The 15656-nt window shown below is 30.7% G+C and overlaps 3 protein-coding genes across 3 annotated transcripts; 1 reads left to right on the forward strand and 2 right to left on the reverse strand.

The window, feature by feature from the left end:
• Nucleotides 1-1190: 1190 nt before the first annotated feature.
• LOC124940583 (photosystem I reaction center subunit V, chloroplastic-like) lies at nucleotides 1191-1850 on the reverse strand. The gene has a single exon (XM_047481109.1). The coding sequence runs from the start codon at nucleotides 1767-1769 to the stop codon at nucleotides 1320-1322; it is 450 nt and encodes a 149-aa protein (XP_047337065.1). The 5' UTR covers nucleotides 1770-1850; the 3' UTR covers nucleotides 1191-1319.
• A 701-nt stretch (nucleotides 1851-2551) lies between these two features.
• Nucleotides 2552-6680, reverse strand: LOC124938210 (uncharacterized WD repeat-containing protein C2A9.03-like). The gene is made up of 10 exons (XM_047478607.1): nucleotides 6515-6680; nucleotides 5814-5992; nucleotides 5568-5735; nucleotides 5412-5498; nucleotides 4946-5080; nucleotides 4773-4883; nucleotides 4251-4342; nucleotides 4044-4149; nucleotides 3535-3621; nucleotides 2552-3346 (listed from the first exon to the last, which is right to left on the reverse strand). Exons 2-10 carry the CDS (start codon nucleotides 5952-5954, stop codon nucleotides 2933-2935), a joined length of 1341 nt encoding a protein of 446 aa, XP_047334563.1. The 5' UTR covers nucleotides 5955-5992; nucleotides 6515-6680; the 3' UTR covers nucleotides 2552-2932.
• Nucleotides 6681-8779: 2099 nt separating this feature from the next.
• LOC124938519 (probable calcium-binding protein CML21) lies at nucleotides 8780-10725 on the forward strand. The gene is made up of 4 exons (XM_047478965.1): nucleotides 8780-9063; nucleotides 9291-9515; nucleotides 9630-9832; nucleotides 10210-10725. The coding sequence occupies exons 2-4, from the start codon at nucleotides 9317-9319 to the stop codon at nucleotides 10477-10479; spliced, it is 672 nt and encodes a 223-aa protein (XP_047334921.1). The 5' UTR covers nucleotides 8780-9063; nucleotides 9291-9316; the 3' UTR covers nucleotides 10480-10725.
• Nucleotides 10726-15656: the final 4931 nt, after the last annotated feature.

Here is a 15656-nt window from a genome sequence, read left to right on the forward strand (position 1 = left end):
TAAATGAGTTAAATGTTCAAATATATATAAAAATAAAGAAATATTAACACCAGTGAAAAAAAGGGTCACAGCTAATATTTATATCTTTATTGACTCAAGAAAAAATTAATTTTAAAAATATTTATCAAAATGTCGGAAGTAATAGTGACGACTAATAATGATTAGCGACGAAAACTATAAAAATGACTCTCATCAATTTAGCGATGCTTATTTTATTTTTTTTCTATTAATCTTACACTTTTTGCACAATAGGCTATAGCAATGGATTTTCAGTGCATATGGTTGTTTTATATATTGTATTTGTTATGTTTTGTGAATAAACAGAAAATTACTTATACAATATTCTTTATTTTTTAAATTAGATGCTTATATAAATAAAAAAAATGCTCCAATGAATGGACTAGTTTTATAAATAAAAAAATAAGAGAGTATGACTAATTAGCTGAATGAAACATTTATAAATTTGTTAATATTTTTTAAATAATTTTAACATAATTAAACATTATTTCACTATTTTTTTTTATTAATTATATCACTTAATTCATTAATTAATATATTAAAATATTTTTTTATTTTTAAAAATAAATTATTTTATAATTATATATTAATATATTCTTTAAATCTTTTTACAATAAAAAACAATTATTTTTTTAACCATAAAAAAAAATTATAACAGAACTTTCATTTAACTAAATTTGCAAAATCTTTATTTTTAATTTTTTGTTTAAATATCCAAACCATGATTATAATTATTTTAATGAATTGAAAATATTAAGAAAAAAAATGAAAATAAAGAGAAAATAAGTTGTTTATTATTTATTTATTTTTGAAAAAAAAAATATATTAAAAAAAATATATAGTTTAAAGACCGTAATTAAAAAAAAATACTCAATAAATTATCAAGTTCTTAATTCCTCGAAATATTTCGATTAACTTCACCACAAACTCAATTGATTTAAAACTTCAAACTTCGTAGCAACTGTCCAAAGATTCATTAATCCTAATCCGCTAATGAATTCAATTCATCAGCTGAGTAAGTTGAATCAAATTAACCAAAAAATATGATTATTTGGGGGAGCTAGAAACAATTGTGATCAAGAGTAACCCATAACCGAACAAGACCTAATCTAGAAGCAAAACAATTTGATAAAAACTAAATAAAAGGCAATATATAATAATAAGAAAGAGAATGAGAAATAGAGAATAATTGATATGATGATCCATACAAGAAAGAAATACAAATAGACAAATGCATATTTTTCTTAAAGCTTTCAACTATACATGAAAAGCTTTGATCATAACCCAAAAAGATAACATTTTTATCCGAAGAAGCTTGGATCATATCCGTTACTAGATGTAGCCAGAATATAGTAAGCAACAATATGACCAATTGATCCCCACGCCAACACATCAACAATGTTAAATCCCACCGGATCATTCGATTTTAAAAGACTAACATATTCCTTAGCCCTAGAATCTCCGGCCTCAAAATGGGTCACTCCATTCTGTTCCGGCACCTGTTTAGCCACATTCTCTCTCTGAAAATTAAAGAAAACAAACCTTCCAAGAAACAAAGACAGTCCTGTGCTAAGACTGATCACAAGAGATGGATTCAGCTCGGCTTTCACGGCAGCTCCACGTTGGATTTGTCTCTTCCCTGCTACCCGGACGGTGGAATTCTTGGACACGGCGAATAGACAGTGATCCGTGGGCTTGTTCAGAGGCCTCAAACCCTGGAATGTTGGAGATGAGAACAAGGCTGAGGCCATTATTAGGGTTTTTTTTTATGAGAATGATCTTGATTCTTGAGAGAGAAATGAGTGATGAAGAAGAAAGAATGGATCTTTGGAGGAGACAAAGTAAACTGAGCAAGTTTGTAAGGATGGGAATGAATGGAGATAGATTTGGGTGTTGACGTGGCATTTTTTTATTGGCTTGTTCTGGATCAGATATCTATTGACATCTTACTGACAATGGTCATAACTATCATATATCCTTAAAAAGATATTTAGGATTCACATTGGTTATTTTAAACTATTTTTAAATAATTTACTCATATAAATAAAACATTACATTATTTTATTTTATTTACATTAGTGCATGGTTCTATACTTCTATTATGTTCATTTCACCTCAAAATAACACTCACTCTCACTGTAATTAGGAAGTTATTTTACACAAATAACTCATATCAAAATATTCATTAAATAAGTATATTTATAACTCTATCTCCCTCACATGAAAGGGCAAAATAGTCATTTAAAAAAATTATTGTTTTACCCTTACCCGTAATAGAGAACCATCCGAAATAGGCAAACCGCTGAATCATCTATCTTAGAGCTTGTTGTTATTTATTTTAAATCTAACCATAATCACCTGTCTATCAACATTTTCTAATAAATTAAACCATAACAAGCTCTTAAATAACTTAATTTTCAGATATAGGTGTTATTTTCAAATAACTACTTGATTATTCAAAATTTCGTAAAAGAGCTTACAAATATAAAACTTATTGCAATAAAATATATCACCTATACAGACTAGCCGCTGCCACTAAAAACAACAAACAAGATTGAACATTTTAAACAAGAACAAACTCAATTCAGGACAAAGTCATGTATAGTTTTTCACATTTCCAAACACTTCAGTTATGTGTATCGAAATTCAATTAAAGTTTAGCATAATACCAAAAACATAGAGAAATCTCAAAGGCCTCCCATCCGGGAACCCTCGGCTTTTAACAATTTTTTGCTCTTTCTTAACCTCCGCAATAATTGTCGTCGTTTGTTCACACTTTCAAAACTCTCACAAGACTAAGCACCATAAGAAACCACCATTTCACCCCTAACCATTTTAAACATTTACAAATACTAGCAAGAACTTGAGAGTGCACAACCAAGAATAGTAGTCGCCCATTTATTTCGGATGTCCATCAAATGATACAGTCAAGGTAGGAATAGTCTCGTCGTCTGCCAAACTCCAAGAGGCTACCATAAGTCCGATCCCATACACCTATAAATAGTGATTCTGTGTCGGGGCTGAAAGACATTCCAGATATCTCTCCAAAGAAATCGATTTCCTGCTCCACCTTGTACCCATTTTTCACGTCGTAAACGTGAACAAAGTCTGCTGGTTCTGCAATCGCCATAAAGCTACCGTCCGATGTGTAACGGATCGATCGAATGGCTCCTAGGTTACCCTTCAGAACGTTGACAGACTTCGCTAGGTTACGTATATCCCATACTCTACATGTCTTGTCCTGATTACCTGTAGAAAACATGAACCCGTCTGGATGCCATGCTGATGCAAACGAGAAGTCTGCGTGACCTACCAAAGTAGCGACAGTCTGCAGAAGCCAGAACAAAGGAAATAAACGTTTTTTTTATTTTATGAAGGAGGAGGCTAACACAGTATCACACCTGCCTCTTAGTGGGAACTCCTGAGCCCTCAGTGGGTCAAAGACTCTTCCCACTTGACATGCCTTGAGTGGGTGGTTCTTCAATATAAAGAAAGAGAGAAGGGAGAAATAAGTACCTTTCCAATTCTCGAATCAACCAACAAACACTCCGAACTGTCTCCTACTACTGTTATAAGATTACCACAAGGACTCTGAGATGTATGCTGCACATAGAGGAACCAGTAGAAACATCATTATTTCACGCAGGATATAAATAGAAGTATTGTATATAGATGTAAATGGAAGAATTGTAAATATTATATAAACTTGCATCATAAGCTCGTTTTGTTTCATGTACTTTTATAAATGGCTCAAACTAAATCATGTTGTCAGTTCTTGGTTAACTCTGCTAACTCATAATTTGACTCTATAAAAACTATGCACAACATGTCTCCTGAGTTAAGGAAGCGAAATGAGCTTTTTTTTCCATGTAAATAGGATATGAGTAGGCCTAGTTATGAGATTTTCAACTGCAAGCTAAGGTTGAATATGAAATGGTAGTTCCAGTTCCATTTTCTCATCCCTTTCTTTCTGATTCTAAATCTGATTTTAAAATTAGAATTGAAGATTGAAGTCCATAGCTCACATTCACTGGCCAGGGAAAGCGAAAATGGTTACACAGTTGAAACTTCTCCATATCAAACTCTCTAACTCCACCGTCGTTATTTGAAGCGATGAAATGTACTGCGCCACTGGGAAACAGAGAGTTTAGAAGGAAAACGACTGAAAAACAAAACAAGACAAACCTATTGTGAATACAATTCTCAGTTTTCACATTGTTGGGGCTAAATACCTTGACTTAGTATAGATCTCAAGAGCATTGGTAATTGCATTATCTTCATAAGTAGTTCTTGTGCAGAAACATACTCCAGGTCTGTTCAAATGCTGTGAAATCCAAAACATAACATTCATTAGTGATGCATTGAAACCTTAACCAAACATAACTTTTTATCCCAATTTTGGACATATTTAGGCCTTGTTTGATAAAGGAAATCCAAATAACCCCTTTATCTCATCATCAATCAATAATCCAATCATTAACTAAAATGGCCTTACTTTATTTTTTATGACATTTTAAAATATTAAATGCAAAGAATGTTTTCGACATTTAACCTAAATAATCCACTTTTCATCAAACAATGTTGTTTTTTTCAGAAAAAATGGATTATTGATATAAAGAAAAACAGTCTGCATCAAACAAGCTCCTAGAGTTCAAGGAATGTGATTAGATCATAATCAATAATTATCCAAAGAACACAAATATACAAGCACAAAAGTACTAGTTCAGATAATGATGACAGTTAATCCATATCACCTTGCATATAAGTTCGCCTAGGAATCCACCAGCAACCAGTAAATTATCTTTCACAGCAAGGGTGCTAACTTGGGTTTGGGTGAATCCTTCTAGCAAGCTTCCAGGATGTTTCTGGAGTATATAAATTGATAATCAGTTTATTTAAGAGGAAAAAAGAGATTCCAAGAATTTACCTCACATGGTGCCACATGGCCTGAAACATTAAGAACTTCAGACTTGTTACCAGTTAGTGAAGACCAATGAATAATGGAAAAATGAGACATTAGGTAGACGTCATGCTTTGACGTCGCCCATACCAAGTTCCTCAACTGCATTTTCAAGCAACATGTTAGATTTTAATAAAAACTCGACTAAAAAAAGCACCGCCCAATTTAGAATATTTAGGTCTTGTTTTATCTAAGGTTATTTAAATGACCAAGTAGTTATTTATAAATAACCTTGTTTGATGAAGGTTATTGAACATCGGATTATTTGGATAAGGAGATATTAGGGATATAAATATATGATGAAAAGAAAAAAGTAAAATGTTTTTTGGTTGACGATTGTCAATTGAATGTTGGGTTATTTGAAATTATTCTCAAATAACCCGCATCAAACAATACCTTACTTGTTATTTAGAAGATTGATAAGCAAACTAACCTGAAAATGAAGTATCGTTGATTTCACAGCCCTTGAATTTCGTCTGAAGTCATAGAACAAGCCCCTTTTCTTTGTTACTTGGCATTCCTGTGAATTAAGATATCAATATTAACGCAATGTTACCAACTCTTAACTTAAAAGGATATGCATACTTACTTTCTCAACCAATTGGCTAGAATTGGTAACATTCTCATAGTTCTTGTACAGTTCTAACCTAGTTTTCCTATATTTCTCTCTAGTAATACTCAGTCTATCCCAAGGGATCCCTTGAATATCTTTCCCCTTCCTAGCTTGAGCAGCAGTTGTATCAGCTATTTTGTTGTTCTACAAAACAACCAATACACGTATTCTATTATAATAAAGAAAAACAGGGAACGATTTAATATCATTTGTAGAACAAACCAAGTAATCATATTCATCCACATCAGAGTCCGAGCCTTCCATGTCATCTCCACGGAACTCTTCATCCATGTCATCATCTACACCTTCCATTTCATTATCATCAGCCATGTATTCAGCATCATCCACTCGGCGATTTGACATGACCTTTAACACATAAAGTTTGAAACCTTTCCCAAATCCTAAAATCAATCACAACAGACAAATTAATCAGATACAACAAGAGAACATTCCACAACTCAATCACCATTCCCTTCTTTTCTGATCATTGTTGTAACACTTCAGTTACAGTAAAATTAAAATCACCAACTACGGGGATGCATATAGCAACACAACACAACACAATCCAATTCGTTTAGAGAAAATGCACGCTTATCTCTTGATTGTTTTAGATTTGAACAAAAACATACAATTTTAAATGGTTTCCTTAACTAAATATTTTGCACCATATGGTGCAAATTGCAACAGATAAAGTTATAATAAATATCAAAGACATAAAGATTACAATCAAACGTAATGTCAAAATAATTTGATACAATAAACCCTAAAAATTATCTTAATCGAATAAATGAAAATATAATCGCGAAGGAAAAACCCAGCATATTAAAAAATGGGATAACAGATAAAGGAAACTCAAGAAGGAATGAAATAAGATGAGTAGATACGATGGAAAAACTAAAGTAGGCGAGAAATAAAGTTCTGACCTTTGAGAATTGAACAGATCGGAATTGAAGAACTAAGTATGGACGGATCAAAAATCTTATAAGATATTGATCATATCAGAGAGACGGAATGATGCTTCAAGAAATTCATGCCGGCAAATTAATCGCGATTCCTCTCGAAGAAGATGAAGAAGAAGAGAGAGAATGAGAAAGATGAAGAGGCTGTCTTTATCATTTATCTGCCGGGCCCGCTTTTGTTTGGGATTAGATTTCCCATAAATTATTATTATATTATTTAACTCTTTTTTATTAATAAATTATTCAATGTTTTATTAAATTTTAGTTATTTAAACCTGTAATAATTAAAACAAAACAAAATAATATTATTTTAGTAAATGTTTCTCATTTGGAGTGGGATTAATTCTTGCAAAGTTAAGAACATAATTCGTAAACATATTTAATCATTTAATTAAACACAAACTTATACCTGAATGAAAAATATAATCAAACTTATGAACCTGAAAAAAAAATCTTATTATTTAAGAGATAAAATAAAAAATAACATGTAATAATCAAAACAAAATAAAACAAAATAATGATATTTTAGTAAATATTTTTCATTTGGAGTGCGATTAATTCCCACAAGTTAAAGAACATAATCCGCATACACATTTAATCATTTAATCAAACGCAAAATTTATCGCCCGACGGATTTAAACTCACCCCTAAATGAAAAATATAATCAAACTTGTGAACTGAGAAAAAATCTTATTAATTAAGAAATAAAATAAAAAATAAATAAATAAATAAAAGGCAATGCTTAATGGTAAAAAAAAATATGTACTTGTAATATGGTATATTTAAAAAATAAAACAAGATTAATTTTCGTGACTAAAGTTTTTAGGTTAGGTCAAAGACAGAGGATATCAATTTTTCTTTAAATTGACTTATAATATTAAAAATATTTTGTATTTTCTTTCAATTAACAATTAAAATATTTACACAATAAAATTCAAAAGTTTTAGAATCTAAAAAATAATGAAGGAGATGAATTGTGTCTTCTAAAATGTTTGTTTTCAATAATACATAAGACTTAAATAAATTGTCAAATTATGAAATTGTTAACCCTCTTACTTCACCATAGTTACCTCATCTTTACCTTTACCTAAGTTATTAAATTATGTTTTGACAATTTGAAATGGTTCACAATTGATTCCAAACAATATAATATTATATTTGTGTTTTCCTTCAATTTTGTAAAAAAACATGTAAATATTCAATTTCTTAACTCCCATAATTATAAATATTGGTATTACCTCTTAGATGTTTTATACCGCTACAAATTAATAGTAAAAAAATATTATTATTTTAATGTAGAAAACTAGGATGATTGTATCATCGTTGCCTTCATTTTAATTTAAAGCGTTTTAAATATGAATCAAACAAATTCAAATCGATAAATATAAGATTTTTATAAACATATATTACCATCATTTCAAATATATATAACTTTATTAAAACATTTCCCTTCCCCAATCTTCCTTCTCTTCTCATTTTTTTTCTCATTCTTGAAAGAATAAAAATGGATTAAATCAAGACGGTTAAAATCGAGAGTTTATGTAAAATTATTAGTCAATTGTAAACTCGTAAAATATAAAGTTACTTGAAATCGTAAAAATTTAATTTGAAAAATATAATAATTATATATTATTATTTATATATATAATTAAGTATTTTATAATTAAGCAATTTAAAAAAAATTATATATTTAAATATAAATTATTTTAAAAAATAATAATGAGTAAATATCAATATAAAAAATTATACTTATAAATTAATTATATTAATTAATTTATTTGAATAAATAATAACTTTATTTTCTAATTTTAAATATAAATTTATTTTTTTAAGGTAAATAATATAAAATCGTTGAAATAATTTAAAATCGTAAAAATTTATCTATTTAAAAATTTATTTAAAATTAGACTAGTTAACCTTATACTTTATTTGAAATCCTAAATTCTTAAAATTTTAAGAATTAACTTATTTTAAGAAAATAATAAAATAAAAAAGGGACAAAATGTAAAAGTGAGATTGACAAAATTCATATTCGATTGTATACAATTGTTATGATTTTGATGAAAGATATTTTCTTTCATGAATTGATTACAAAAGACTCCACCTTTTTTTTATTTCTTTCAAGAAAAGATTTCAACTTTTGTTTTTTCAAGACTCCATCGATGACAATGAAAGATCGTCCAGCCCATTCATTACTATTTGATAACAGAAATTGGAACCCGTGATTATTGGCCCGTTGCGGGCCCATCCCAATTCCCACATCGACTGATCAAAGGGAAGGGACGACCAGTACGTGGTGGGCAAAGCACAAATCTTGCCTCCTGGAAGTGGGAAATTAAGGGAAAGAGAGAGAAAGAGAGTTACCATATTGGAATTTGGAAAGAATGGAGCTGAAAGCTGAAAACTTGACGAAAGGGCATCTCTATTGATCTGATCATTGTTTAGATATTCATTTCTGCTCACTTCGCAACGCTGAGGATAGTTTTCATCGCTCTACGGTTTCTCAAACTCTCGTAAGGATTTAATTTTAGGTTTTCAAGTCAAGTAATCGCTTCTTGTTTGTTTGTAAATTATTCTCATATTATGAAATGCAATTGTTATTTTCAGTCAATCGTGTCTAACCTAGCTCAAACAGATCTTATCAACCGGTTCTATCGAACTTTGGGCGCTATTTATGTCGATTTATGCAAGGAAATGTAAAAGATTGTTCTTTTGATTTATGTTTTTTTTGCATCTACAGCATTGATTTGGTTCTTTTCCCTTACTATGGGAGGTGTTGTTTCGGGGAAGACTGAGTCACTTGAGACCGATATTGTTGAGTCCAAGCTTGAAGCTAAAATGGTGGAAGTTATGCAGGGTAGAGCATCTAAAGGAAGCTCTCTTAAATCATTTAACAGCATTATATTGAAGTTTCCCAAGATTGATACTAGTTTCAGAAAGTGCAAGGATATCTTTAAGCAATTTGGTAGGTAACCCAGCTTTTAAAATGATGTATGTAATGTGCTTTTTATGTTCAAGTTGCTATAATGGCACAACCAACACCAATTGAATGGTTCCCTTTTCGTTTTCCTTGTAATAGATGAGGACAGAAATGGGACTGTAGATCAAGAGGAGCTGAAACATTGTTTCCATAAGTTGGAGGTTAATTTTACAGAAGAGGAAATTAATGATCTCTTTCAGGCATGTGATATTAATGAGGATATGGGAATCAAGTTCAATGAGTTCATTGTCCTTCTCTGCCTTGTCTACCTTTTGAAGGATAAGTCTTCTGCAATTCAAGCGGTATTCACTCATATATTCTCATCTTTTAATGTTGTTTCCTTTTTCGACTGTGGAATTTCAATCCTAATTTCGTATTAAGTTAATTCAGTTGTCATTCAGTGGTGTTATGCTTGATGTGATCTTGGGTTATTTGAATGACCAAGTGATTATCTTCAAATAATCTTGTTAGATCATGTAGGTTATTGAAAATCAGGTTATTTGAGTAAAAATACTATTTTTTTAAAATAAGGGTATTCTAGTTGATGAGTAGATTGTTGATTGGATAGTGGGTTATTTGAAATGCATTTAAAAATAACCCACATCAAACAAGCTTATTTGATGATAGGTTTTGTCTGTCATTTGCAATTAATTCACTTTGATGCATATGACTACTTCAGGAACCATTGATGCCAAATTTGGATTCAACGTTTGAGACATTGGTGGATGCATTTGTGTTCTTGGACAAGAATAAGGATGGATATGTGAGCAAAACAGAGATGATTCAGGCAATAGACGAAACAGGGGAAAGGTCATCTGGCAGAATAGCCATGAAACGATTTGAAGAGATGGACTGGGACAAAAATGGAATGGTGAACTTTAAAGAATTTCTATTCGCTTTCACCGGTTGGGTTGGTATCGACGATGAAGACGACGACGAAGAGTCTTGAGGAGATTTCCGAGAAATAAGGAAGAAGAGATGTAAATAAATCTCTAACCTTCCTTAGATAATGATAGTATGACAGTTTACATTCCACTTCAGGTCAGATAAGTTCATCACAAGCAGTAGCACGATAACTGAAACTTGTCGAGAAAGAACAATATAATCGTAATTTGGTGCATTTTGTTTTGTCTGTAAATAATCTCGACGTTTGTTCAAATACTATATATCTATATCATCATGTTCCTCTTCTCCTTGATTACTTATTCTGTTAATTGTGTTTATTTGAATTATTAGAAAACATATTTAGCTTCTTCTTATTGTATGTTAAATCAGAAAAATATGATTGATATTCATACTTATGAGGCAAATATTTGATTGTTGATGCATATAGATTTATATAAAGATTAAAAGTTTATTTTAAAAAAAAAGTATATATTATCTATATATATATATATAATGATGCTTAATTATTTTGTTTCAGGGTGAATATGACGCGCTCATCTAAATGATCACCTAAATGAATAGCTAAAAACTCTAAAACAAAAAAACGGTCCCACCTTTTAACCTACCATTAACATATTCTCTCTTTTCAAAATTTCCGTTTCAATAAGACATATTCTCTCTCCTTTCAAAATTTCCGTTTCAATAAGAGATCGAGCAAATGGCTACAGGGCTGCCGGAGACGGCCTGATTCGTGGCTTCTTCAACGCATGCATCTCCGGTGCCGATGCCGGAATCCAACGCCGTCCTTATCTCACGGACAATGTTCTTCTTCTACTGCCTACGTATCGCCTGGATCTTCGCCTGCGACGAATTCCGTCGCCGATGTTGCCGGAAAGACGTATCTATTTCTTTATAACGAAGATTAATGAAGTAATCTCTGTTCTATTACAACCAGGTGAGTTCTGCTTCTTCGTCGGTTTTTCCTTTCGATCTGATCGATTGTTAAACGATATCCTCTCTGCCATGTGCTTCTGTTCTATTACAACCAGGTGTCCTCTCTACGATGTGCTTCTTCGTCGGTCATCTATTTGTGTATATATGAAATTTGTGTTTTTATTATTTTACCATTTTTGTTGCAGTTATGGTTCCCTGTGATTCCAGCAGCGCCACCTCCTCTGCGTCATTCGGCATCACTCAAGCTTTTCATTTCACTTCTGGAAACCCTCGAATTGAAGAGACCAGAGGCGTGATGCATCTTTTCATCAACGATCTCTCCTCATCTTCTTCCAAATTACCTGTAAAGTTTCCTCAAATTCTTGCATAGTTCCCATTTTTAAATCCTTTCTGATTGCGGGACTAAAATTTGTAAATTCTATTTGATTTAATAAACCCTATTGTTGATTTGGGTATACAAGATTGATTGATAATCAACTGTTTCTTTCTTTCTTCCTATATGATTGATTCTTCCTAGGTTGAAAGGAAGACTCTTCTTTGTGTACTTGGAGTTCCCAACCATATGACATATGCAGACTTCTGTCAATTTTGTGGTTCTTTTATTCAACATATGCTGGAAATGAGAATTGTCAGGTTGAATATCTTATATTCATGTCTTTCTTATTAAACCATGTGCTGTTTTATATTTTTTCTGAAATGTTTCTGGTATAGAAATGATGGAGTTGATGACCAGTATAGTGTATTGATAAAATTTGATGATCAGAGCTCTACAGATGCTTTCTATCAACATTTCAATGGCCGACTTTACTCATCTTTGGAGGTATTTCTTTCGTCTTACTGAAATTATTTGAAATTTTAGTGTCATTTGCTGATATGCCAGAAAGTTGATATTGCTTCTGCAATCTTCAAGTGTACATTTCTTTTAACTCTTCAGGTTGAGGCTTGCCGAGTACTTTTCACAGTTGATGTGCAATACACTGAGTCAATTGAACATGTGCAGACTACTGTTGCAACTTCTACAGAGCAGAACTCCTGCCCGGTGTGCCTTGGTATGATTCTTTTTCCCCAAGCCTTGGTCTAGAGTATTGGCTAGGGTTCTACCAAAGCCTTCGTCCTACTCAGATGGGGTTATCGCTTAATATCGGTTTGTAGTCTATCTACATGTCTTCAATTCTTTTTACATCTATAAGAATCTTCACAGCAATAGCCTTTTATACACTTAGTTGGAGATTCAATTGATATTCTTGATTAAGGTTTTGTAAAAAATATGTGAGGATAGACTTTTATAGTATTATGCATGAAATTGTATGGTTGTATATTGAATTGAAATCAACATATAATTTTGATTTTGTAGATATGTTTGCAAGAGCATTTTTTGATCCCATTCCAGTGACAGATTTTATTCAAAAAAAATTCCATATTAGAGATCTACTTAGGCCTTTATCTGATCAAGACCGCATCAAGGTAATTTACAGCTTTCTTCTACATTTGATAAGAAATGTATGATTAGGTGTCAAACTGACCTGAACCGAAACTTACATTTGATGATCTAACTTGATGTTTATTTCCAGGTTAAGAAGGCCTTGCGAGGTGTTAATGTGCAACTGACACACCTTGAGAATGTAAGGCGAAGAAAAATAACTAATATAACTCAACAACCCATTAGCCAATTGATGTAAGCTATTTTTTTACGCTTCAAAGGATGTCCAGTATCATTTTAAGTTTGAATCTTTTTTTTCTTTCTTACTCTGCCAAATTCACGCTTCAAATGGTGTAATTGGAAATGCATCTAGCTGTTATTATAAGACATGGTATTGAATTTGGATATTTAGTACCAAATTCATTTATAGATCTACATGAATCTGCAGATTCTTGATCTCTATATCATGGACGTGGCTTCTTCGTCAGGTAAAACAGTATCTATGATCTTCATCTGCTTCTTTTCCTTTTTTTCTTTTTTTCTCTCTGTGAAGACATTCATCATTCTTCTTCTTCTCCCCCAGAGGTTTTCCTGTTTTCTGGCATCAACTTTAGAACAGATAATGAGCCTTTCAAGGTGTTCCTCCATCAATGAATGTAATTTCCACAATTCTTATGTTAATCTGAGTTTTGGTATTGACACTGAAAATGTAATGAATGAAGGCTGCAATGGAAAAATTCACCAAGAAGATAGTGGATATGATGAAAGATGAAGAGCTCTATGAGTCACAGGGGGGCCCTATAATTCTATCGCAGGTTCCTCCTTTGAGATAAAGATTAATTAAAAATTCCATGAAATGACAGATAGAAAATGAATACGGTCCCATGGAGTATGAAATTGGGGCGCCTGGTGTAGAATACACGAAATGGGCAGCAGAGATGGCGGTGGGGCTAGAGACTGGCGTGCCTTGGATAATGTGCAAGCAAGATGATGCACCTCATCTTGTTGTAAGTTTCTTGTCTTAAAAGCTCTTATTTTTCCTCCCTGTTGAATCTGTCTTCGTCTAATAATGTGCAGATTAACACTTGCAATGGATTTTATTGTGACTATTTCTCACCAAATAAAGCTTATAAACCCAAGATATGGACAGAAGCTTGGACTGGCTGTAATGTGCAAGCAAGATGATGCACCTGATCCTGTTGTAAGTTTCTTGTCTTAAATGCTCTTATTTTTCCTCCCTGTTGAATCTGTCTTTGTCTAATAATGTGCAGATTAACACTTGCAATGGATTTTATTGTGACTATTTCTCACCAAATAAAGCTTACAAAGATATATGGATTGGTGAACCTATTTTAAACGTCGATGGAGTGACAACTAAGCTTTCTGATATAACGTAAGTTTACCTTATTATTAAGTTGTGATAACTGTTCATATGTTATTCTTATTGTTACCATGCTTTATGGAATGGATCATTATGTTTGTCTAGCTCCATTTCAATCCTCCTTTACCAGTTGCTGGAGGGTTTTCTGTCGATGAAGTATTTTTGATTGTGTTTATATGTATGCTTTGTTTGATTTACTAGAAATATTGTATATTAATCAACACTCTCTTAAACAAATTTCAATTCGGTTCCTTAAAGTTTTTTTTTTGTTTGAATGAAAGTAAGTATATCCTAATTGTATTTATTGGGAAAATAAGAAGTAACTTAATAAATATTATGATTTATAATTCAGGTTTTATAAGAATATAATCAATATATATATATATATATATACGTTTTATAGGTAAATATTTATTGTACAGATTTAAGAATTTTGAACTTCATTTCATTTAGGTTCCTACATAAGAGAAAAGGATCAAGTTGTTGACCTCCATAGAATGCAATTTGTGATTTTGTAGGTTTCTTTTCATCATTCTTAAATTATGTCATGAAACCTATTTAATATAAAAATAAAAATATAGTATTAATTTAATAAAAAATAAAATATTATAATTTAATAAATTACATTATAAATTATAATTACTCTTATCATTTAACAGGAAAGGTTTATAATTTTTATTTATATATAAATTTAAAATTTATTATATATATATTTATATAATAGACTTATGTCAACTTAATCACATTAAAGATTTATAACTCTCAAAAAATTAAAAATATAGTAATTTAGTAAATTATACTATAAATTATAATTACTGTTTATCATTTAATTAAAGATTTGTAACTCTCATTATTAATAAATTTATAATTTATTATTAATCTCATTTATAACTCTCATATACATATTTCCTTATGGGTTTTATAAACTTCTTCATTCTTAAATTTGTTATTGTTAAAAGATTGGATAACATTATTCTCGATTACATTACACCAACATTATTCTCGATTACATTACACCAACATTATTCTCGATTACATTACACCGTAAGTAAGTTTATATCAATTTTTTTTTTGGTTATTGTCATATTTTGGTTAAATTTTTATTTTTATTTTCTTTGAATGTGTACATTTTTTTTCTTTAGTTTATAATGACCATATATTTATACAAAAAAATTTTGTAGGTCCAATATTTGAATACCAACAAAGTTGTTGAAGAGATAGGACGAAAAAGAAAAAAAATTTAGTTTTTATTTTTTATTTTTTAATTTTTTAATTTCATTTTATGGAAGTTGTTTTTTTTTATTAGTATACATTATTAACTATTATTATAATATAGGATATCTTAAATTGTACTAGAGTTATACATTTTTTTTTTATGAATGTTTGTTTAATATTGTGTTAACTTAAATTTTTATTTTGCTTTCAATAGTTTAAATTAAATCAAGCCTTTTGGTTTGTATTGAATTATTATTATTTTCAGTTTTAA

This window comes from Impatiens glandulifera, chromosome 5 (assembly GCF_907164915.1).
Source record: "Impatiens glandulifera chromosome 5, dImpGla2.1, whole genome shotgun sequence".
Taxonomy (NCBI): Eukaryota; Viridiplantae; Streptophyta; class Magnoliopsida; order Ericales; family Balsaminaceae; genus Impatiens; species Impatiens glandulifera.